The sequence below is a fragment of the Loxodonta africana genome, chromosome X, assembly GCF_030014295.1.
Source record: "Loxodonta africana isolate mLoxAfr1 chromosome X, mLoxAfr1.hap2, whole genome shotgun sequence".
Taxonomy (NCBI): domain Eukaryota; kingdom Metazoa; phylum Chordata; class Mammalia; order Proboscidea; family Elephantidae; genus Loxodonta; species Loxodonta africana.
Genome location: NC_087369.1, coordinates 55,962,510 through 55,986,833, shown reverse-complemented (window position 1 = coordinate 55,986,833; position 24,324 = coordinate 55,962,510). Strand labels below are relative to the sequence as shown.

Sequence of the window (24,324 nt, the reverse complement as noted above, 5' to 3'; positions counted from 1 at the left end):
TACTGGAACCAAGAAAGAAACACATGCTACCAGGAGTTACATGGACAATAATCCTCACCCACAGATGCCAGGTTGCTGTAGTTCTCCAGCATCACATCCTTGTGCATAATCCTCTGAGCAGGATCTAGTCCATGCCACTCCTGCCGGGTAAAATCCACAGCCACGTCCTCGAATGACACTGATCCCTGTAACAACAATCTGCAATGATCAGAATGGGAGACATGGAAAAGATGTGTGGGAACTAATTCTCTCTCATAGAGCACTGTTGAGAGTTCACCTGAAGAAGTTACACTGGACACCCAACTGTGTCTTGCTTGATATACTTTGGGGGAAGGAGACAGAAAAGCCCTGCTAGTATGTCAATTTCTTAATTCATGAAGAAAAGACTAACTAGACTACTGAGTTGACACTATGTGCTTGGACCTACCCAAGTGCTAGGGAAGTGAAAATGGGTAAGACACAGTGCTTGTTCTAAAGGAGCTTATACCCTGGTAAGGATACTTGAATATGAACACATACCTGTGATAAGGTGTTACAGGAGCTATGCTTGACATGTGACCAGTGGGCTCTGGAGTTTCACAAGGGATGGAAGTGAATTCCGCTTTATGTGTTATTAGATTGGAAGTAGAGCTTTGACTATTTATACAAGAATATCATTTCCCTCATGAATATGGGGCAACAGCATAAGAAAAGGCAGAAAGACATGAAACAGACATGCTAAGTACATACAGCACAGTATGACAGGAGACTAGCGCTTCAGGATATGAGATAAAAGACATTCAGTAACATTCAGGGGGCAGGCAGTGGAGGGATTTAATTTTTTTTTCTATAGATCATTGGTCTCCAAAATACTTGATTCCTTATACCATCAGAACATTTTCTGACTATCCCCATAATATGTTTATATTTATAATTTATACAGAAGTCCTTTTGAGTGGGGAAAAAGGAAGAGAGTATTAATCCCAGGGTAACTGCATCAGCAGCTGAGTTGAGGCTGATGCCATATACTGAGATTAGCAAAACAGAAAAGGCAGTGAGTTTGGCAGAAGAGGAAATTGAGATAGATCTTGGACCTGCACTGGAGTGTTTATGGAGCATACTGATAGAGATGTCCCACTGGCAAGACATCTGGAGCTCAGGAGAGAGCTCAGGACAGAGGGCTAGGATAGAAATCAAGGTTTGGAAGACAAGAGTATTTCAGTACTAGCTAAAGTCATCCAAAGAAATTGAATGACTGAGAGAGAGCAGAGTTTGAGGGAAGCACCACATACAGGGTCTGAAGGGACACCAATATGCCATGAAGATTAAAAAGCAATGTTCTGAATGGTAGGAATAGAACCAGGAAAGCGTGGAGTCTTGGAAAATAAGAGGGGGGACAGTTTCTGGTTTAAGTTGGCTGATAGAGCAAATACATTTACCTCCTCCTATCTTGAAAAGATAGTTGGGAAAAATGGAAAATGAACAAAAAATGCATAACAGTGGGGTGCAGGAAGAGTAGACTACAAATTCTCAGTGATTTCAGATGATATAAAGCACATCAGATAAAGCAGAAGTCACAGCAAATACAAACATATAACTGGGCAAAGGTAACAGGTTTCCTCTAAGTAAGATCTCTAGCTTTGGAGTCATCAGCAACAAAGAGATGAAGGGGACAGTGAGGGAATATACAAGCCATAAATGGAAGAGAAAAAACTGGATAATAGATGGAAAGAGTCAGAGCACCTCTCGGGGATCCCCACAGTGGATGGACACAGCAGCCAGCTGGGATGAAAACTGAAGGTAAGCACTCTCTCCATAAAGGGGCAACTGCTTCAAGAACTCAAGAGTATGGACCATGCAGCCAAAGAGAGAAGTAGGATGCAGTGAAAAATAAAGATGGGCCTCCATACCAGATGTGGGTTTTCTTTTACAACGACTTTTTAATATAACAAACTACAGAGCTCTCACCCCAGTATAAGTCACCCTCGCTGCAGGAATTGAAGTGGGTCCCCACAGGCTGCCTACATCTTCCTCTACTGCACAAGAAATAGAAGAAAACCTTTAAAATACTAAATAATACTCTCAATTACATTAAAAAAATATATTGCCTGCATAAAAAGAGAATATTCTGCTATGAGAAGGAACCACCAGAGACCAAGAAATTGAAAATGTGACTGTTGGGCTTTGGGGGGAAAAACCTCATTATAGAGCTTGAAAACCAAATGGACACAGAAAATAAAAACTGTACAAATCTACTACTATAATGTAGATATAGTATACATATAAGACATATCCAGGAGAGGCGATATCATTATGAAAGGAATTCCCAGACAGAACACAGGGGATAGAAGGGAAGAATAATCACAGAAATAACAGAAAATATCACTAAGCAAAGAGATGCGTGACTCTTCAGATCAGAAAGATTCAAAATGTGTGGGCGCTGAGGCAGGAAATTTTATTAAAAAAACAACAGATAATTAGACACAGTCTGATGAAATGTCTAACCTCAACAATAAAGAAAACCAAACACTAGAAGACAAACAAGCAATGTCAACAATGTAACGAGACAGGAGGATTGTAAACCTAGATTTCCTTACCCAGCCAAGCATTCCTGTGCAAAGGCTAAATTAAACTCTGCCAAGTCTCTGAAAGTATATACGCATGCACTCATTCTGCTAAAGACTCTAGGACATACTCCATCAATTTCACAATCACGAGAATCCAAGGAGGTACAAGGAGCCTAAGTTTTGCTTCTGGTAATGACTGAGTGAAATTCCACTGGAAAAGTCCCAACATATTTCTGGGGAACTAGAAATCTGTGCACAATCAAGACCAGAGAAGGCCCTAGTTAAGTACATGTCCCCACATGGTGAGGCACTACACAAGCAGGAAGGAATACCCAATGCAGATTTGTAGACTGCCTGAACTTTGAAGATGGGACTTGACCCACAGATCTCCTCAACAAAGGGCAATGCCTGACTTGGATCAAGGCATTTGTTACGAAATGAATTGTGCCCCCTAAAAAGTTATGTTGAAGTCCTAACCCCTGTACTTGTGAATGTAAACCTGTTTGGAAATAATGGTTTTTCTTCGGTTATGTTAATGTCATCATACAGGACCAGTAGTTGTCATTCCTAGTAGGGTGGGTCCTAAACCTAATCCCCTCTGAGCGATATCTTATAAAAATGGAAAACAGATATGGAGAGACACACAGGGAGAAGATGCACGTGAAGATCCTGCTCAAGCCAAGGAACACCCAAGAAATGCCTGGGGCTGCCAGAACATGAAAGAGATAAGGAATGATCTTCTTGTACAGCGGACACAGCATCGCTCTGCTGACACCCTGAATTCAGACTCTTAGCTTCCTAAACGGTGAGACAATAAATTCCTGTTCTTAAAACCCATTCACTTATGGCATTTTTGTTATGGCATCATCAACAAACAAAGACAGGTTATAAAGACTCACTGGCTGACCACTAAAGTATGCTGACTGAGAGGCAACCCATAGGAAGTCTGACTTAAAAATAAAAATAAGAATTAAGACAAAACAAAAATATTAATATTGAAGAAAAAAGTTAATAACGTGAAATCTCATCAATCCCAAGAAAAGAAAGAGAAATGAAGTATAAACAGCAAATAACGTAAGTATAAAATACAGGAAGATAATTAAAACATATAATAAACCAAGATGAAAAAAATTAAACAAAGTATAAAAAGTACCACAATACAAGAGAATGCGGTTGATTTTTTGAGATGGTCAAGAGACTGTGAAATTGTATTGCCCTCCCAGCCAAATGCACTTTGTAAGAAACAAATCTAAAACAAATTGTCAAGGAAAAGTTTAAAGTAAAGGGATTGGCAAACTTATAGAAAAATTATAAAAATGAAAACTGCAGTTGTTGTTGTTCGGTGCCGTTGAGTTGATTCCAACTCATAGCGACCCTATGCACAACAGAACGAAATAGTGCCCGGTCCTGAGCCATCCTCACAATCGTTGCTATGCTTGAGCTCATTGTTGCAGCCACTGAGTCAATCCACCTTGTTGAGGGTCTTCCTCTTTTCTACTGACCCTGTACTCTGCCAAGCATGATGCCCTTCTCCAGGGACTGATCCCTCCTGACAACATGTCCAAAGTATGTAAGACGCAGTCTCACCATCCTTGCTTCCAAGGAGCATTCTGGCTGCACTTCTTCCAAGACAGATTTGTTCGTTCTTTTGGCAGGCCATGGTATATTCAATATTCTTCACCAACACCACAATTCAAAGGTGTCAACTCTTCTTCCATCGTCCTTATTCATTGTCCAGCTTTCATCTGCATATGATGCAATTGAAAATGCCATGGCTTGGGTCAGGCGCACCTTAGTCTTCAAGGTGACATCTCTGCTCTTCAACACTTTAAAGAGGTCCTTTGCAGCAAATGTACCCAATGCAATGCGTCTTTTGACTTCTTAACTGCTGCTTCCATGGGTGTTGATTGTGGATCCAAGTAAAACGAAATCCTTGACAACTTCAATCATTTCTCCATTTATCATGATGTCGCTCATTGGTCCAGTTGTGAGGATTTTTGTTTTCTTTATGTTGAGGTGTAATCCATACTGAAGGCTGTGGTCTTTGATCTTGATTAGTAAGTGCTTCAAGTCCTCTTCCCTTTCAGCAAGCAAGGTTGTGTCATCTGCATAACGCAGGTTGTAAATGAGTCTTCCTCCAATCCTGATGCCCCGTTCTTCTTCATATAGTCCAGCTTCTCGTCTTATTTGCTCAGCATACAGATTCAATAGGTACGATGAAAGAATACAACCCTGACGCACACCTTTCCTGACTTTAAACCAATCAGTATCCCCTTGTTCTGTCTGAACAACTGCCTCTTGATCTATGTAAAAGTTCCTCATGAGCACAATTAAGTGTTCTGGAATTCCCATTCTTCGCAATGTTATCCATAATTTGTTATGATCCACACAGTCGAATGCCTTTGCATAGTCAATAAAACACAGGTAAACATCATTCTGGTATTCTCTGCTTTCAGCCAGGATCCATCTGCCATCAGCAATGATATTCCTGGTTCCACATCCTCTTCTGAAACTGGCCTGAATTTCTGGCAGTTTCCTGTCGATACACTGCTACAGCCATTTTTGAATGATCTTCAGCAAAATTTTGCTTGCGTGTGATATTGTTCTCTAATTTCCACATTCGGTTGGATCACCTTTCTTGGGAATAGGCATAAATATGGATCTCTTCCAGTCAGTTGGCCAGGAAGCTGTCTTCCATACTTCATAGATGACTGAGCACCTCCAGCGCTGCATCTGTTTGTTGAAACATCTCAATTGATATGCCATCAATTCCTGGAGCCCTGTTTCTCGCCAATGCCTTCAGAGCAGCTTGGACTTCCTCCTTCAGTACCATTGGTTCCTCATCATATGCCACCTCTTGAAATGGTTGAACATCGACTAATTCTTTTTGGTATAATGACTGTGTATTCCTTCCATCTTCTTTTTGATGGTTCCCACATTGTTTAATATTTTCCCCATAGAGTCCTTCACTATTGATACTCAAGGCTTGAATTTTTTCTTCAGTTCTTTCTACAAAAAAAAAAAAAACTGCAGTATCCATATCTATAATGCCAAACCAAAAACCAAACCCATTGCTGTCAAGTCGATTCCGACTCACAGCAACCACATATGATAGAGTAGAACTACCCCATATGGTTTCCAAAGCTGTAATCTTTATGGGAACAGGCTGCCCTATCTTTTGCCCAAAGAGCAGCTGGTGGGTTTGAACCACTGACCTTTCTCTTATCAGCCAAGCACTTAACCACACCCACCCCAGTGCCGTCGAGTCGATTCCGACTCATAGCGACCCCACAGGACAGAGTAGAACTGCCCCATAGAGTTTCCAAGGAGGGCCTGGCAGATTCGAACTGCCAACCCTTTGGTTCGCAGCTGTAGCACTTAACCACTACGCCACCAGGGTTTCCACTTAACCACAAGGGCTCCATATATCTATGATATGTAAATTCAAGGAAAAAAACAAACTTCATGCCTCAGATAACACAGTAAACAAATGCAAAAAGATAAAACTTGATTTTTAAAAAACAGCTCAGTAAGAGATGATACTAGAGATGAGAGCCTGCTTTTTATTAACTGGCCTTGTAGAACTGACACTTTAAACTATATTCCAGTAGAGCTTTGACAAAAATAACTCATTCATTTTAAAAGCAACCATAAAATACTGAAATGCAAGGTAACGCAGCAAAAATATTTTGGAAAAACGTGTCAGACATCCTTAATATTTAAAATGCTCTTTGGAATAAAAAAGGCAAAATCATCCAGCAAATAGAATTCCCATGACTAGAGAAAACTGCTTACACAAAAGAAATATAAATGGCCAATAAAAATATGAAAAAAAAATTCACCGTACTAGTAAGCAACAAAATGGAAAATAAAATGACAATAAGATACGTTTTTCCGTTATTGAATTTTTTAAAAAAGTAAAAGAACAAGAAAACAATGTTGGCAAGAATACTGATAGAGGTGTCATTCTTATAATTTTTCTAATACTTATAAATTTTATGAAGGGCAAATTGGCAACTAATATCAAAAGCCTTAAATATAGTTAAAAGCACTGAGAATATAAAATGAGTACAAGTTTTCTGAGGCACAATTTGGCAATAAAAGTAGGTAAGGCATTGATCCTACAATTCTGCTTCTAGAAATATATCCTGATGAAATAAGCAAGGATGGGCACAAAGAGTTACACACAAAGATATTCAACACAGTGCTGTTTATAATTAGGGCAAAAAATAAATGCCAACAGTAGACACTGGTTAAATAAATTATAGTACAGGCACACCTTGTTTTTTTGCATTTTGCTTTATTGCACTTCAAAGACTGCACTTTTTACAAATTGAAATCTACAGCAACCCTGAGTCAAGCGAGTCTATCAGCGCCATTTTTCCAATAGCATGTACTTACTTCATGTGTCTGCGTCACATTTTGGTAATTTTCTCAATATTTCGAACTTCTTCATTATTATAATATCTGTTATGGTGATCTGTGATCAGTGACCTTTGATGTTACTATTGTAATTGTTTTGGGGCACCACAAGCTGCGCCCATACAAGAGGGCAAACTTAATCAATAAATGTTCTTTGTATTCTGACTGCTCGACTGACTGGCCATTCCCCTATCTCCCTCCCTCTCCTTGGGCCTCCCTACTCCCTGAGACACAACGATATTGAAATTAGGCCAATTAATAACCCTACAATGGCCTCTAAGCGTTCAAGTGAAAGGAAGAGTCACACGTCTCTCACTTTAAATCAAAAACTACAAATGATTAAGCTTAGTGAGGAAGGCATGTCGAAAGCCAAGACAGGCTGAAAGCTGGGCCACTTGTGCCAAAAAGCCAAGTTATGAATGCAAAGGAAAAGTTCTATAATCCAGAGCAAGACCCTAACTCTCTTAAATTCTATGAAGGCTGAGAGAGGTGAGGAAGCCGCAGAAGAAAAGTCTGAAGCTGGCTGAGGTTGGTTCGTGAGGTTTAAGGAGAGAAGCCATGTCCATAACACAAAAGTGCCAGGTGAAGCAGCAAGTGCTGATGTAGAAGCTGCAGCGAGTTACCCAGGAGATCCAGCTGACTGATGGAGGGGGCTGCGCTAGACAACAGGTTTTCAGTGCAGAGGAAACAGCCTTCTACTGGAAGAAGATGCCCTCTAGGACCTTCATGGCCAGAGAGGAGAAGTCAACGTCTGCTTCAAAGCTTCAAAGGACAGGCTGACTCTCTCGTTAGGGGCTAATGCAGCTGGTGGCTTTAAGTTGAAGCCAATGCTCATTTATCATTCCAAAAATCCTAGGGTCTTTTAAGACCATACTAAATCTACTCTGCCTGAGCTCCATAAATGGAACAACAAAGCCTGGATGACAGCATATCTGTTTATAACATGGTTTATCTGAACATTTTAAGCCCTCTGTTGAGACCTACTGCTCAGAAAAAAAAATTCCTTTCAAAATATTACTGCTCATTGATAATGCACCTAGTCACACAAGAGCTCTGACAGAGACGTACAAGGAGATTAATGTTGTTTTCACGCCTGCTAACACAACATCCATTCTGCAGCCCATGGATTAAGGAATAATTTCGGCTTTCAAGTCTTATTATTTAAGAAATACATTTTGTAAGGCTATAGCTGCCATAGATAGAGATTTCTCTGATGGATCTGGGCAAAGTAAATTGAAAACCTTCTCGAAGGGGCTCACCATTCTAGATGCCATTAAGAATATTCACGATTCATGCGAGGAGGTCAAAGTATCAACATTAACAGGAGTTTGGAAGAAGTTGATTCCAATCCTTATGGATGACTTTGAAGGGTTCAAGGCTTCAGTGGAGGAAGTAACTGCAGGTATGGTGGAAATAGCAAGAGAACTAGAAATAGAAGTGAAGCCTGAAGATGTGACTGAATTGCTGCAATCTCATGATAAAACTTTAATGGATGAAGAGTTGTTTCTTATGGATGAGCAAAGAAGGTGGTTTCTTGAGATGGAATCTACTATGAACATTGTTAAAATGACAACAAAGGATTTAGAATATTACATAAACTCAGTTGATAAAGCAGCAGCAGGGTTTGAGAGGATTGACTCCAATTCTGAAACAAGTTCTACCGTAGGTAAAATGTTAGCACACAGCATCGCGGGCTACAGAGAAATCTTTCGTGAAAGGAAAAGTCAATCGGTGTGGCAAACTTCATTGTTGTCTTATTTTAAGAAATTGCCACAGCCACCCCAGCCTTCAGCAACCACCACCCTGATCAGTCAGCAGCTATCAACTTCAAGGCAAGACCCTCCACCAGCAAAAAGATTACAACTTGCTGAGTATGGTTAGAATTTTTTAGCAATAAAGTATTTAAAATTAAGATATGCATTTTTTTAGACATAATGCTACTGACACTTCACAGACTACAGTATAGGATAAGCATAACTTTTACATGCACTGGGAAACAAAAAAATTCACGTGGCTTGCTTTATTGTGGTGCTCTGGAATGGACCCTGCAATATCTCCGAGGTATGCCTGTACATCCATATAATGATATGCCATTGAGACAATGTATGTAGAATTATTTTAATATTACAAAAACTAGTAAAGTACAAGTTATTAAAAGAAAAAAGCAGGTTTCAAAATACAAAAGCCTTCCACAACATGATTGATGTAATTGGCTTTATTGAACCGTACACGTGAAAAGGCTGAATTGGCCAATGCTGTGTTCTCTATATGTTTACAATTATATATATATATGGCAATTTTCTAAAGGCACTAGAAAGCAACCAGAAAAAGAATCAATTGGAGTCAAATCAACACTTGAAAAAGGGAACTGCACTAGGTAAGATTTCCCTTCATATAGTTTTTAACTTGAGAGTACTCCCCAGTCTGCATGGCACAAGGCAGCTAGAACACCACAGACTTACTGGTTTGAGAAGTCAGAAGACAGAGTTTAGAGTTTCCACAGTGGCTAAAAATTGAGGAGGAAAATCCAAAAAGGAGGGAGCCACTCAGAGGGGAACCGAAAAAATGCATATAAACTCTGAAAAAATAAATCATTGGCTGACTTCTGAACTGCCAATATGTGGGGGAGACTCCGAGAAACCCAGCAAAAAAGCAACAGATGGAAGGCTGAAAAAACTGAGTATAAGTTTCAGCTGCTGCTCACCACAGTGAAGACAGAGTTTAGGGTTTAAAACCTGTTGTCTTAAGTACCTACTGCTGCTATAACAGAAATACCACAAGTGGATGGCTTTAACAAAGAGAAATTAATTTTCTTACAGTCTAGTAGGCTAGAAGTACAAATTCAGGGCATCAGCTCCAGGGCAAGGCTTTCTCTCTCTCTGTCCCCTCTGGAGGAAAGTCCTTGTCATCAATCTTCCCCTGGATTAGGTGCTTCTCCTCGCAGGAACCCCGGATCCAAAGGATGTGCTTGCTCCCAGCACTGCTTTCTTGGTGGTTGGAGGTCCCCACTCTCTGCTTGCTTCCCTTTCCTTTTATCTCTTGTAAGATAAAAGGTGGTACAGGTCCCAGGGAAACTCCCTTTACATTGGATCAGGGATGTGATCTTGGTAAGGGTGTTACAATCCCACCCTAATCCTCTATAGCATAAAATTACATCACAAAATGGAGGACAATCACACAATACTAGGAATCATGGCCTAGCCAAGTGGACACATATTTTTGAGGCACACAATTCAATCCATGACATTCTACCCTTTGGCCCCCAAAAATTCATGTCCTTGCTACATGTAAGACATATTCACCCCATCACATCGTACCAAAAGTCTTAAATCAACTCCAAGTCCAAAATCTAAAAATTCCTCTTCATCTGTGAAATCTAGAATACAAGTTATCTGCTTCCAAAGTACAATGGCAGAACAGGCACAAGCTAGACATTTCCATTACAAATAGAAGAAATTGCAGGGAAAGAAGGCATAACAGGCGCCAAACAAGTCAGCAGAACACATTACATTAGCCCTCAAGGCTTGAAAATAATCCTCCGTTCTTTGAGACCATTTATACAATGGCTCTGCCCTCTAGACTCTAGGTATTGGCCACATTCTCTGGACTCTGAGCAGAGGCCCCTGGCTCTAGGCTTCAGCTCTGCCTTCCAGGCCCACTCGGCTTTAGGCGTACCATTCTCCTAGTCCACCTGAGTGGTGACTCCATCCTTAGAAACACCAGAGGCCATGGCTCCACCCTATGAAACCCCAGAGATCATGGGCATACCTTTTGAGACCGAAGCAGCTTGGCTTCCTGTGTTCCTTGGCCTCATGAAGTTACAGGATATCAGACATCTCTGCCCCACCATTTTTACACAGCGTAATCTAGACTCTCTCTGATGTATCACCCAGAAGGGAACTGGAGGGATCCACTGAGAGGGAAACAGAAAAAGTGTATATAAATTCTGAAAAAATAAGTCATTGGCTGACTTCCAAACTGCCAATATGTGGGCGAGGCTCCATGAGGTGCAATATACAATAAAAAATTACTATACCTGCAAAGAAACAAAATATGGGACCCATAGTCAACAGCAAGGGCCAGCAAACTATAGCCCTTGAGCCAAATCTGGACCACTGCCTGTTTTTGTAAAGAACATTTTATTGGAACGCACCCATGCACATTCAGTTAGGTACTGTGTATGATCGCTTTTGTGCTACAATGGCAGTTGAGTAGTTGCGACAGAGAACATATGGCACATGAAGCTTAAAATATTTACTAACTTTATAGAAAAAATTTTCCAACCCATGTCAAGTTGTGAGTCCTGGGTGGTGCAAACTCATTCAGCTGTTAAACAAAAGGATGGTGCTCAAGTCCACCCAGAGGCACCTTAGAAGAAAGGCCTGGTGATCTACTTCCCAAAAATCGGCCACTGAAAACCCTATGGAGCCAAATGCATCCTTTGCCATGAAACCAAAAGAACTAAATGGTGTCCAGCTACCATTACTGAACATTCTGGTCAAAGATTCTACAGAAGAATCCTGATTCAAAGGGATAAAACACAAAAGAGAATTTCATATTCTCATGGAATCCAAACTTTCAGGAGCCAAAGAGGATGGATGAGCCCCTAAAACTATTGCCCTAATCTTTAAACCTTAAACCAAAATATCCCTTGAAGTCTTCTTAAAACCAAACAATAGTTTAGCTTATCTAGTAAAGAACATCTGCCTTGAAGGAACAGGAGCTAGTTGGATGGGCAAGGAAAACCCAGGTTAGAAGGGGGGAATGTACTGTCACATTACAGGGATTGCAACCAGTGTCACATAACAAAATATGTATAAATTTTTGTATGAGAAATTAACTTGAGCTGTAAACTTTCACCTAAAGCACAATAGAAAAAAAAAAGTCTGCCTTGAGTACTATGCTCTTTTAAGATCGATCTATATGGGATCAAATTGACAACAGCAACTCAAAAGATTAGACAGGAAACTTGGGGGTGGTGAGTTTATGTTAATGGAGGAGGAACAACTTAGAAAAGGTGGGTGAGAATCATTGCACACGTCAAAGGATGTAATCAATTTCACCAAATTGTACATGTAGAAAGTTGAACTGGTATTTGTTTTTGCTGTGTATATTCTCGACAACAACAACAAAATACAATTTAAAAAAAACCCTATGGTGCACAGTTCTACTCTGACACACATGGAGTTGTCATGAGTTGCAATCAACTGGACATCAATTAATTTGATTTTTAGTTTATTGTGAGGTTTCTAATGTATGTAAATGTAGTATATATGACAATAATAGAAGGATGGAGTACGGATAAATAGAAATACATTACACAGGGTTGTTTTATTTTACATGAAGTGGTACAGTATTAACTCTAAACAGACTACAATAAATTAAGCATAATCCCTAGAGCAACCACTATGAAAAAGAATGTGAGATGACTTAGTTAAAAAGTCAAGAGAGGGGGTTCTAGGTCTGTCTAGAACAGGGTTCTCCAGAGAAGCAAAACCAGTAAAGCATATAAATATATAAAGAACAAGAAACTTATATCAAGGAAACGGCTCATGCAGTTGTAGAGGCTGGAATGTCCCTAGGTCATGGGTAGGATAGAGGCTTCTCCTGATGCACATAGCCACAGGGGCTGGCAAACCCAAGATTGGCAAGTTGGAGAGCAGGGCTCTTGCTCACAGGCTGCAAAGATCGATGAATCCCAAAGATTGGCAGGCAAGACCCCAGGTAAGCTGCTAGCTCAGGTCCCAAGAACCAGAGGTCAGATGAACAGGAGCCAGTTGCAGGACTCGGAATGAGCAAAAGCCCACAAGCTTGCCAAAATATCCACTTAAATTCAATGCAGGCCACAAGCCCAAGGAAACTCCCTTTCAATTGACTGGCTACTCACAGCAGATCCCATCATGAAAGTGATCACATAACATCAAATCTCATTATGGACGTGATCACACCATCATACGACTATCAAATCACTGAGAATCACGGCCCAGCCAAATTGAAACACAACCTTAACCATCAGAGTCTGACTAAGATGGGGTAAGCATACTCCATCCTGTCTTTCCACTAAATACAACTGAAAATCCTGGACAGAATGCAGGGAACATCTATCTGAAGACTCAAAAGAGTAAACGGTAGCAGGCAAATTAGGTAAGGAAATCAGGGTACAGTACGAATGATCCAGCAGTGACTCTTCTGGGATGTTTCGTGCCTTTCATATCTCCCAGCTTGAACCCCAAAACAGCCTGCATCTCAGAAATGTACACTGGCAATGAAAGAAAGAACTCTAAGACCTCTCTTTCTGGCCTTAGGAGCAAGAAGTGTGTCCCTTATTGGACAGAGAGAATGGGGGAAATACTCTGCCATTTTTTTTTCTTATACAGTCCTGCCCCCAGTCAAGTCATAGTCCCAAAGTTGCAACCTTCCAGAGGCAGGCACCTACAATTCTAAGGGACGATATCCTTCTCTTTGACCAAAGGAATAAGGTCTGAAGAGACAGGAAGAGTCCCCATTGTTGTCTTTTTTTTTTTCTTTCTTTCTATCCTCTTACCACTTGGCCCTGGGACAAACCTAGCTGCAGAAAGTGAGTAGCAGCATAGGGAGACTAATGGCCCGACTGTCTAGTCAGAGCACCAGGAAGCGGGAGTTCCTGGGAACTGGAGTCTGGGGAATATTGCACCTAACAACATAGCATCAAAATACATGAAGGAAAAACTGAAAGAACAGAAAGGAGAAATGGACAAGTTCATAATTATGGTTGGAGACTTCAACACTTCTGAGTAATAAAAAGAACTGTTGTTGTTAGGTGCTGTAGAGTCAGTTCTGACTCATAGCGATCCTATGTACAACAGAACAAAACACTGCCCAGTCCTGAGCCATCCTCACAATCGTTGCTATTTTCAAGCCCATTCAGCAAGGATACAGAAAAGCTAAAAATCAACAATCAACCAACTGACATTTGCAGAACACTCTACTCAAAAACACAGAGAAAAGTTTCTTAAAGTAGACACAGAACAGTCACCAAGGTAGACCATGTCCTGGATCATAAAACAAACCTCAACAAATTTAAAAGAACTGAAACCATTTACAGTATATTCTTTAACCATAATAGAATTAAACTAGGAATCAATAACAGAAAGATACCTGAAATATACCTAAATATCTGGAAAATAAAGTACATGCTTATAATAATACATGGTTCAAAAAAAAAAGGTTTTAAGGTAAATTAGAGAATTTTTTACCGGAAAGAAAATGAAAATACAACATATCAATATTTGTGGGATGCAGATAAAGCAGTGGTGAGAAATTATAGCACTAAATGGTTATAAGAAAAAAGTCTTAAATCAACAATCTAAGTTTATGCCTTACAAAACCAGAAAAAAGAGCAAAAGAAACTCAAAGCAAGCAGAAGGAAGGAAATAATAAAGAGTAGACACCAATGAAACTGAAAACAGAAAAACAATTATGTAAATCAATAAAACCAAAAGCTCATTTTCTAAAAGATTAATAAAATTGATAAACTTTTAGCAAGACTGACAAAGCAGGGGAAAAAGACACAAACTATCAACATCACAAATGAAAAAGAAGACATCACTACATACCCCATATACATGAAAATGAAAATAAGAGAATATCACGAACAACTTTATTCACGTAAATTCAACAATCCAGACGAAATGGACAAATTCCATGAAATTCACAAAATATCAAAACTCACCGAAGAAGAAATAGGTAACTTGAAGTTATATCTATTACCAAAAAAAACCAAACCAAACCCAGTGCCGTCAAGTCAATTCCAACTCATAGTGACCCTATAGGACAGAGTAGAACTGCCCCATAGAGTTTCCAAAGAGCGCCTGGCGGATTCGAACTGCCGACCCTTTGGTTAGCAGCCATAGCACTTAACCACTACACCACCAGGGTTTCTGGTATATCTATTAAAGAAATTTAATTCATAGCTAAAAAACCTTCCAAAAAAGAAATTCCCAGGCCCAGATGGCTTCACTGGTGAATTTAGCAAATATTTAAGGACTACACCAATTCTACACAATCCTTCCTCTTCTATTTTCTAGATGAGAACACTTCTAAACTCATTTTATGAGGCCACCATTATCTCGATTACAAAACCAGACAAAAGTACGACATGAAATGAAAACTTGTAGTCTAATATCCCCCATTAACATAGAAGCAAACATCCTCAAAAAACATTAGCAAATCAAATCCAGCAACATATTAATAAAAGAAAAGAAATACAGCATGATCGGTTGAGGTTTATCCTGGGAATATAAACTGGCTCGACATTTGAAAATCAATCAGTATAATGCACCATACTATATTAAGAAACTAAAGAAAAACCACATGATCTTATCAATTGATAAAGAAAATCCAATTGACAAAATTCAGCATCCATCCCTGACAAAAACTCTCAGCAAACTAAGAACAGAAGGGAACTTCCTTAACCTAATAAAGGGATCTATAGAAAGAGGTTTTATCAGGTTAAGAAGTTCCCTTCTATTCCTAGTTTGCTGAGAGTTTTTGTCAGGAATGGACGCTAACATTTGAGTCCCTGGCTAGTGTAAATGGTTAACGTGCTTGGCTGCTAACTGAAAGGTTGGAGGTTAGAGTTCACCCAGAGGTACCTCGGAAGAAAGACCTGACAATCTACTTCAGAAAAATCAGTCACTGAAAACTCTACAGAGCACAGTTCTACTCTGACACACATAGGGTCACCATGAATCAGAGTCAACTCAAGAACAATTGACAGCATATTTAATGGAAAAAAAAAACTGACTGTTTTCCCTGTAATGTGAGGAACAAGGCAGGGGTGTTAACTTTACCACTCCTATTCAAAATCATACTGGAAGGCCTGGTCACTGAAATCTAGCAAGAAAAAGAAAAGGTATACAACAGATTGGAAAAGAAGAAATAAAACTGTCCTTGTTCTCCCATGACATGATTGTCTACGTAGAAAATCCCAAGGAATCTACAGGGATGCTCCTAGAATTAATAAGTGCAAGGCTGCAGGATACAAAGTCAGCATATAAAAGTCAATCATATTTCTACGTACAATCAATCTATGATCAAATACTGAAATTATTTTTAAAATACCATTTACAAAAAATGAAATACTTTGGTATAAATGTACTGTATGTATTTACTGGAAACTAAAAATGCCTATGAAAGAAATCATAGTCAACCTAGACAAATGGAGAGGCATGCCATGTTCATGGATTGGAAGACTCAACATAGTTATCAATTCTCTCCAAATGGATCTATAGATTTAACACAATTCTAATAAAAATTTCAGCAGGATTTTTATAGATACAGAAAAGCTGACTCTCAAATTTAAATGGAAAGGTAAAAAAAATAAAATAGCTGAATAATTTTAGAAAAAGAACAAAGATAAAGGAATCACATCATCTAATTTAAAGACTCACTATGAAGCTACAATTATCAAGACAGTACGGTATTGATGAAAGAATAAATAATAGATCAATAAAACAGAATAAAGTCAAAAAATGGATCCACAATATTTTTTTTTAAAGGTGCAAAGGCAATTGAATGGAGAAAGGCAGTCTTTTCAATAGGTGGTGTCGGACCAATAGGACATTCATATGTATGATGTAATGAGCTCCCTTACGTGACCATTTGCTCTTGGTTTTTGGCCCTTATGTGGCCTTTGGCCCTGGGTTCTTTGAAAAAGCAGCCTGAGTACCAGTCTGGCTGAGGAGGCGCTACCCAGTAACTGACAAGGTCTGAGTTGACTGATGGAGCCCTGGTAGCACAGTGGTTAAGTGATACGGCTGACATCTCCTGGATAACTGAGGGTTGGTTGAGCTCTCATCTGGCTAAAAGGAATGGCTGAGCTCTGATCCTGCTAGGGGTCGTAACTGACAAGAGAGCACGTGGAATGTCCTATTTAAAGGGCAAAACACAGAGGTTTTAGGGGCCTCCAGGCTGACGATAGCCTAGAGGGGAATGCATCCTTTGGACACTGCCCTGTGCTGAGAGCCTCCCAAACCAAACCTGTTGTCGTTGAGTCAATTCCAACTCATGGTAATCCCATGTGTCATAGATATGAACCGCTTTGGGTTTTCTTGGCTATAATCTTTATGGAAGTAGTCTGCCAGGCCTTTCTTCCCCAAAGCCACTGGGTGGGTTCGAATTATCAATCTTTAGGTTAGCAGCCAATCGCAAACCACTCGTGTCACCCAGGTTCCTTGAGAACCTCCCAGACTTGGGCAAAAGAGCTGTAACATGTTTAGTGGAGGCAACAAGCAGGCTCAGATAGCAGCAGATTGTAAAAGGCCAAACCCCAGGCAAGAGCTGTAATACTGATGAAGACCTGAGCTGGTTAGGAGATGAGCCAACTGAGAGGAGCTACTGCGAGAGGCTTGACAGGCTGAATAGCAGAGCTGTACATGGGTAAAAAGCTGTAACACTCAGCAACAAGAGGCCCAGAAACAACGGCAAGGGGCCTTGGCCCAGAGGCAATGGTAAGAGGCCCAGAGATAGTGGCATGGGGCCGAAGTGGCCTGTAGAGTAGAGCGGCAGCAGTGCAGGGCCAAGAGCCTGCAGAGCAAAGCAACAGCAGTGTAGGGCTCGTCTGGAATGCAGGATTCCTTGAACAGTTTATGGGCTGACCCAAGAATGGCACCTGAGCAGGGGGAAGCCTGGCCCTGAGCAGTTCTGCTCCAAGAGCTGTCATGATGCCAGCCTAGGGCTGGGGCTGACTTAGAGCCGTTGTGATGCGGGCCTAGACCTGGGGCCAGCCTAGAGCTGTCCCAACGCTGCTGGTTATGAATTGGACCAGTCAGTGATAGAATCAGGAGCAGAGCTGTCCTGAGGCTGCTGGTTGAGAGTCGAACCAGCCAGCAACGGAAGAAGAGCCAGACATGAGGAGCTGCAGAGACAGAGTGCGACAGCAGCAGGTACAATGTGCTCGCCAATGCCTGAAGGAGTGATGTGAACCCGGCACCTGAACCACAGTGCACCCACTGACAACTGAGCCTCAATGTGCCCACCCAGTGACATAAAAACAAAACACTGCTTTCAGGAAGAGTAAGCAAGTCCCCTTTGAGATGTAAGTGGGCCCTCTTTGAGATGTAAGAAAGTCTGTGCCGGGAACCCTCCCAAACTTTGCCCTTTACATTTCTTCATTCATATCTTTCCCTGTTTACACCTTTCTTCATTCACATCCTGTGTGTGTGATAGTAGTAGCATCAGAACTTGTCTAAATTCCTTAGGGATAAGAACCAGGATTAGCTCAAAGCTGATTCCTATGAGGTAGAGGTCAGACATACTTCTACTCTCCAACCTTTTTACCAATTCTGACACCAGCCATCCCTCCCACAGCATTCTCTGCTTCTCTGCTGGGTTCGGTAATTCATTGCAATGGCCACACAGAACTCACAGACCATATTTACAGTGAAGTGGTTTGTTAAGGAAGTAACAGGGTACAACTCGGGATCAGGATCAACAGGCTACAACTTGGGATCAGGATCAGGAAGCATGTAGGCAAAGGCTGGAAGGCTTCCCTTAAGAGGAGAGCACATCCCTCCCTTCTTCAGTGTAGGAAAGCTCTCTGAGCACCTCTTCACTGTGCAAGCAAGCAGACCTTTCTCTCTGCCACGTATGTTCCCTCTCAGCTGTGCAGGTCTTCTCTTGGCCCCCTCAGGACAGACCTCTTGGCCCTGCACATCCCCTCTTGGCCATGCAGGCCCCCTCTCAGCTGTGCAGGCCTCTCTGCCTTAGGCCTACCAGATAACAGCCTCTCCACTGCTAAATGACTCAGCTCATAGCCAGTGTAGCAGCTTTGTTCAACTCTCTTAGTTGCATTCCTAGTGCCACCAATAGATCACCACCAACTCTGCCTCAGGGCCCCTTCCAGGCCTTTCGCTGTCTTCAGTGTCACAGTTCTTGACCTGTGTTATAGCTTTTAAGAGGTTCCTTAGCTCCTCTCTCTCTGCTTCTTTCTTCTCTCTTCTTGCCTCTTTTTCCCTTTTTCCTTTTCTTCTTTCTTCCTTCTGAAACCTCTGTGGGATTGGCTGTATATATAAGCAAACTCCTTGTCAATTTCAAGCCATGGCCCTCCCCATAGTGCCATGAACAGGCTCATGCCCTTATAGGACCACAGTCAGTTCATTTCCATTAAAAAGCCACTGCCTTTGAGTCATTTCCAACTCAGAGTGACCCTATAGGGTTTCCAAGGCTATAAATCTTTACAGAAGCAGGCAGCCACATCTTTCTCCCACAGAGCAAGTGGTGGGTTTAAACCACTGACCTTTTGGTTAGCAGCCAGGCCCTTAACTACTGTACCACCAGGGCTCCTTCATTTGCATACTCTATAGTATATTGACCAATCCCTGAAAGGTGTATAAAATAGACCAATCACAGGGCAGGCTGCAGCCCAGGGCCAGACAAAAAGTATCAAACTATCAAGTTGCTTACTGTTTACCCAGGAAATGTCAATCAACCTAGACAAAAGTAACAAACACTCTGGCAAAGGTAACTCCTCAGGTCTTAGGAAAAAATCCCTCAAGCTGTTTTTCCAAAGAACCAAGGCAAAAGGCCACATAAAGGAACTCATCTCAGGATGCTCTGTTATATTAAAGTTATTGTCACATGTATGGTGATTCTATGAGTTTTGTGGGCTTTGCAATGAATTATTGAACCCAGAGAGCACCAAGGGGGAAGTGGCTGGTATCAGAAGTAAATGAGGGAGTTGGAAAGTAGAGGTATACTTGACCTCCATCTCATAGGAATCAGCTTCAATGCTAATTCTTACAGAGTTATTTATAAAGTTATCCTTGGAGTTATAATTTATAATCTGCAAAAAAATTAACCTATACCTCACACATTATGCAAAAATTAAATGGATCAGAGATCTAAATGTAAAACTATAAAACTTTTAGAAGAAAATCTTCATGACCTTGGGATTAGACAGAGTTCTTAGATATGATACCAAAAGCACAATCCACAAAAGAAAAAACTGAAAAACTGGACTGCGCCAAAATTAAAAACTTGCGTTTCAAAAGACATTATTAATAAAATGATAAGACGTGGCAGACTGGAAGAAAAAAATTGCAAATCATGTATCTGACAAAGAGCTTGTATCTAGAATATACAAAGAAACCATTATACTCAATAAGACGTACAATCCAATTTAAAAATACTCAAAAGATTTGTTGGCAGAGGTCTACCAATTCCATAACTCAAAATAAAAACCAAGAAAAACATAACAACTCAGCAAACATAAATTCGACTACTGTGAAAATGAGGAACACACAATTTACAGAGAAAAACGTCTCAGCACAAAAAAGTAAGTGGAAAAATGAAATTGTCAACACACACATAAAGGCATCAAAATGACAGCACTAAACACATACTTATCTATAATTACGCTGAATGTAAACGGACTAAATGCACCAATAAAGAGACAGAGAGTCTCAGACTGGATAAAGAAACATGATCTGTCTATACGCTGCCTACAAAAGACACACCTTAGACTCAGAGACACAAACAAACTAAAACTCAAAGGATGGAAAAAAATATATCAAGCAAACAACAATCAAAAAAGAGCAGGAGTAGCAATATTAATTTCTGATAAAATAAACTTTAAAGTTAAATCCACCACAAAGGATAAAGAAGGACACTACATAATGATTAAAGGGACAATTGACCAGGAAGATATAACCATATTAAATGTTTATGCACCCAATGACAGGGCTGCAAGATACATAAAACAAACTTTAACAGAACTGAAAAGTGAGATAGACACCTCCACAATTATAGTAGGACACATGAACACACCACTTTCGGAGAAGCACAGGGCTTCCAATAAGAAGCTCAATAGAGACACGGAAGACCTAATTGCTACAATCAACCAACTTGACCTCATAGACTTACAAAGAACACTCCACCCAACAGCTGCAAAGTATACTTTTTTTTCTAGTGCACACGGAACATTCTCTAGAACAGATCACATATTAAGGTCATAAAACAAACCTTTGCACAATCCAAAACATCGAAATATTACAAAGCATCTTCTCAGACCACAAGGCCATCAAAGTGGAAATCAATAACAGAAAAATCAGGGAAAAGAAATCAAATACTTGGAAACTGAAAAATACCATGCTCAAAAAAGACTGGGTGGAGGCGGGGCCAAGATGGTGGACTAGGTAGACGCTACCACGGATCCCTCTTGCAACAAAGACTTGAAAAAACAAGTGAATCGATCAAGTACATAACAATCTACGAACCCGGAACAACAAAAACAGATTTAGAGACAGAAAACGAACAAATACGTGGAAGCAGCGATTGTTTTCGGAGCCTGGAGCCAGCGTCCCAGTCAGCGGATTTTCTGGAAAAACTAGTTTCCCAGTGATGGCTCGGAGGCAGCAGTCGATATCAAACCACATAAAGAAGCAGACCATGACAGCTTCTCCAACCCCCCAAACAAAAGAATCAAAATCTTTCCCAAATGAAGATGCAATCCTGGAATTATCAGATTCAGAATATAAAAAAACTAATTTACAGAATGCTTCAAGACATCACAAACGAAATAAGGCAAACTGCAGAAAAAGCCAAGGAACACACTGATAAAACTCTTGAAGAACTCAAAAAGATTATTCAAGAACATAGTGGAAAAATTAATAAGTTGCAAGAATCCATAGAGAGACAGCATGTAGAAATCCAAAAGATTAACAATAAAATTACAGAATTAGACAACGCAATAGGAAGTCAGAGGAGCAGACTCGAGCAATTAGAATGCAGACTGGGACATCTGGAGGACAAGGGAATCAACACCAACATAGCTGAAAAAAAAATCAGATAAAAGAATTTTAAAAAATGAAGAAACCCTAAGAATCATGTGGGACTCTATCAAGAAGGATAACTTGCGTGTGATTGGAGTCCCAGAACAGGGAGGGAGCACAGAAAACACAGAGAAAATAGTGGAAGAACTCCTGACACAAAACTTCCCTGACATCATGAAAGACGAAAGGATATCTATCCAAGATGCTCATCGAACCCCATTTAAGATTGATCCAAAAAGAAAAACACCAAGACATATTATCATCAAACTCGCCAAAACCAAAGATAAAGTGAAAATTTTAAAAGCAGCCACGGAGAAAAGAAAGGTTTCCTTCAAGGGAGAATCAATAAGAATAAGTTCAGACTACTCAGCAGAAACCATGCAGGCAAGAAGGGAATGGGATGACATATACAGAGCACTGAAGGAGAAAAACTGCCAGCCAAGGATCATATATCCAGCAAAACTCTCTCTGAAATATGAAGGCAAAATTAAGATATTTACTGATAAACACAAGTTTAGAGAATTTGCAAAAACCAAACCAAAGCTACAAGAAATACTAAAGGATATTCTTTGGTCAGAAAACCAATGATATCAGATACCAGCACAATACAAGGTCACAAAACAGAACATCCTGATATCAACTCAAATAGGGAAATCACAAAAACAAATTAAGATTAATTAAAATATATATATATATATATATACTCATAACAGGGAATCATGGAAGTCAATATGTAAAAGATCACAATAATCAAAAAGAGGGACTAAATACAGGAGGCATAGAACTGCCATATGGAGAGGGATACAAGGCGATATAGGACAATACAAGTTAGGTATTTACTTAGAAAAATAGGGGTAAATAATAAGGTAACCACAAAGAGGTACAACAACTCCATAACTCAAGATAAAAGCCAAGAAAAACGTAACGACTCAACAAACATAAAGTCGAACACTACGAAAATGAGGATCTCACAATTTACTAAGAAAAACGTCTCAGCACAAAAAAGTATGTGGAAAAATGAAATTGTCAACAACACACATAAAAAGGCATCAAAATGACAACACTAAACACTTATCTATCTATAATTACGCTGAATGTAAATGAACTAAATGCACCAATAAAGAGACAGAGTTTCGGACTGGATAAGGAAACACGATCCGTCAATATGCTGCCTACAAGAGACACACCTTAGACTTAGAGACACAAACGAACTAAAACTCAAAGGATGGAAAAAAATATATCAAGCAAACAATGAGCAAAAAAGAAGAGGAGTAGCAATATTAATTTCGGACAAAATAGACTTTAGACTTAAATCCACCACAAAGGATAAAGAAAGACACTACATAATGATAAAAGGGACAATTGATCAGGAAGACATAACCATATTAAATATTTATCCACCCAATGACAGGGCTGCAAGATACATAAATCAAATTTTAACAGAACTGAAAAGTGAGATAAACACCTCCACAATTATAGTAGGAGACTTCAACACACCACTTTCAGAGAAGGACAGGACATCCAGTAAGAAGCTCAATAGAGACACGGAAGACCTAATTACAACAATCAACCAACTTGACCTCATTGACTTATACAGAACTCTCCACCCAACTGCTGCAAAGTATACTTTTTTTTCTAGCGCACATGGAACATTCTCTAGAATAGACCACATATTAGGTCATAAAACAAACCTTTGCAGAGTCCAAAACATCGAAATATTACAAAGCATCTTCTCAGACCACAAGGCAATAAAACTAGAAATCAATAACAGAAAAATTAGTGAAAAGAAATCAAATACTTGGAAACTGAACAATACCCTCCTGAAAAAAGACTGGGTTATAGAAGACATCAAGCAGGGAATAAGGAAATTCATAGAATGCAACGAGAATGAAAATACTTCTTATCAAAACCTCTGGGACACAACAAAAGCAGTGCTCAGAGGCCAATTCATATCGATAAATGCACACATACAAAAAGAAGAAAGAGCCAAAAGCAGAGAACTGTCCCTACAACTTGAACAAATAGAAAGTGAGCAACAAAAGAATCCATCAGGCACCAGAAGAAAACAAATAATAAAAATTAGAGCTGAACTCAATGAATTAGAGAACAAAAAAACAATTGAAAGAATTAACAAAGCCAAAAGCTGGTTCTTCGAAAAAATTAACAAAATTGATAAACCATTGGCTAGACTGACTAAAGAAATACAGGAAAGGAAACAAATAACCCGAATAAGAAACGAGAAGGACCACATCACAACAGACCCAACTGAAATTAAAAGAATCATATCAGATTGTTATGAAAAATTGTACTCTAACAAATTTGCAAACCTAGAAGAAATGGATGAATTCCTGGAAAAACACTACCTACGTAAACTAACACATTCAGAAGTAGAACAACTAAATAGACCCATAACAAAAGAAGAGATTGAAAAGGTAATCAAAAAACTCCCAACAAAAAAAAAGCCCTGGCCCGGACGGCTTCACTGCAGAGTTCTACCAAACTTTCAGAGAGGAGTTAACACCACTACTACTGAAGGTATTTCAAAG

The 24,324-nt window shown here is 39.9% G+C and overlaps 1 protein-coding gene across 7 annotated transcripts in view; it reads right to left on the bottom strand.

The window, feature by feature from the left end:
* Nucleotides 1-24,324, bottom strand: part of ZNF157 (zinc finger protein 157) — a 76,615-nt gene that overhangs the window by 4,262 nt on the left and 48,029 nt on the right. For 4 of the 7 annotated variants that reach the window (XM_064278215.1, XM_064278218.1, XM_064278214.1 and 1 more), the window contains one exon: nt 59-185. The exons of 1 other annotated variant lie outside the window; for it this stretch is intronic. In XM_064278215.1, the coding sequence (XP_064134285.1) occupies nt 59-185 (127 nt within the window). Of the gene's footprint in view, nt 1-58; nt 199-10,736; nt 10,882-24,324 lie in introns of all 7 variants that reach the window. 2 more of the 7 variants (XM_064278217.1, XM_023557914.2) reach the window with 2 other exon arrangements.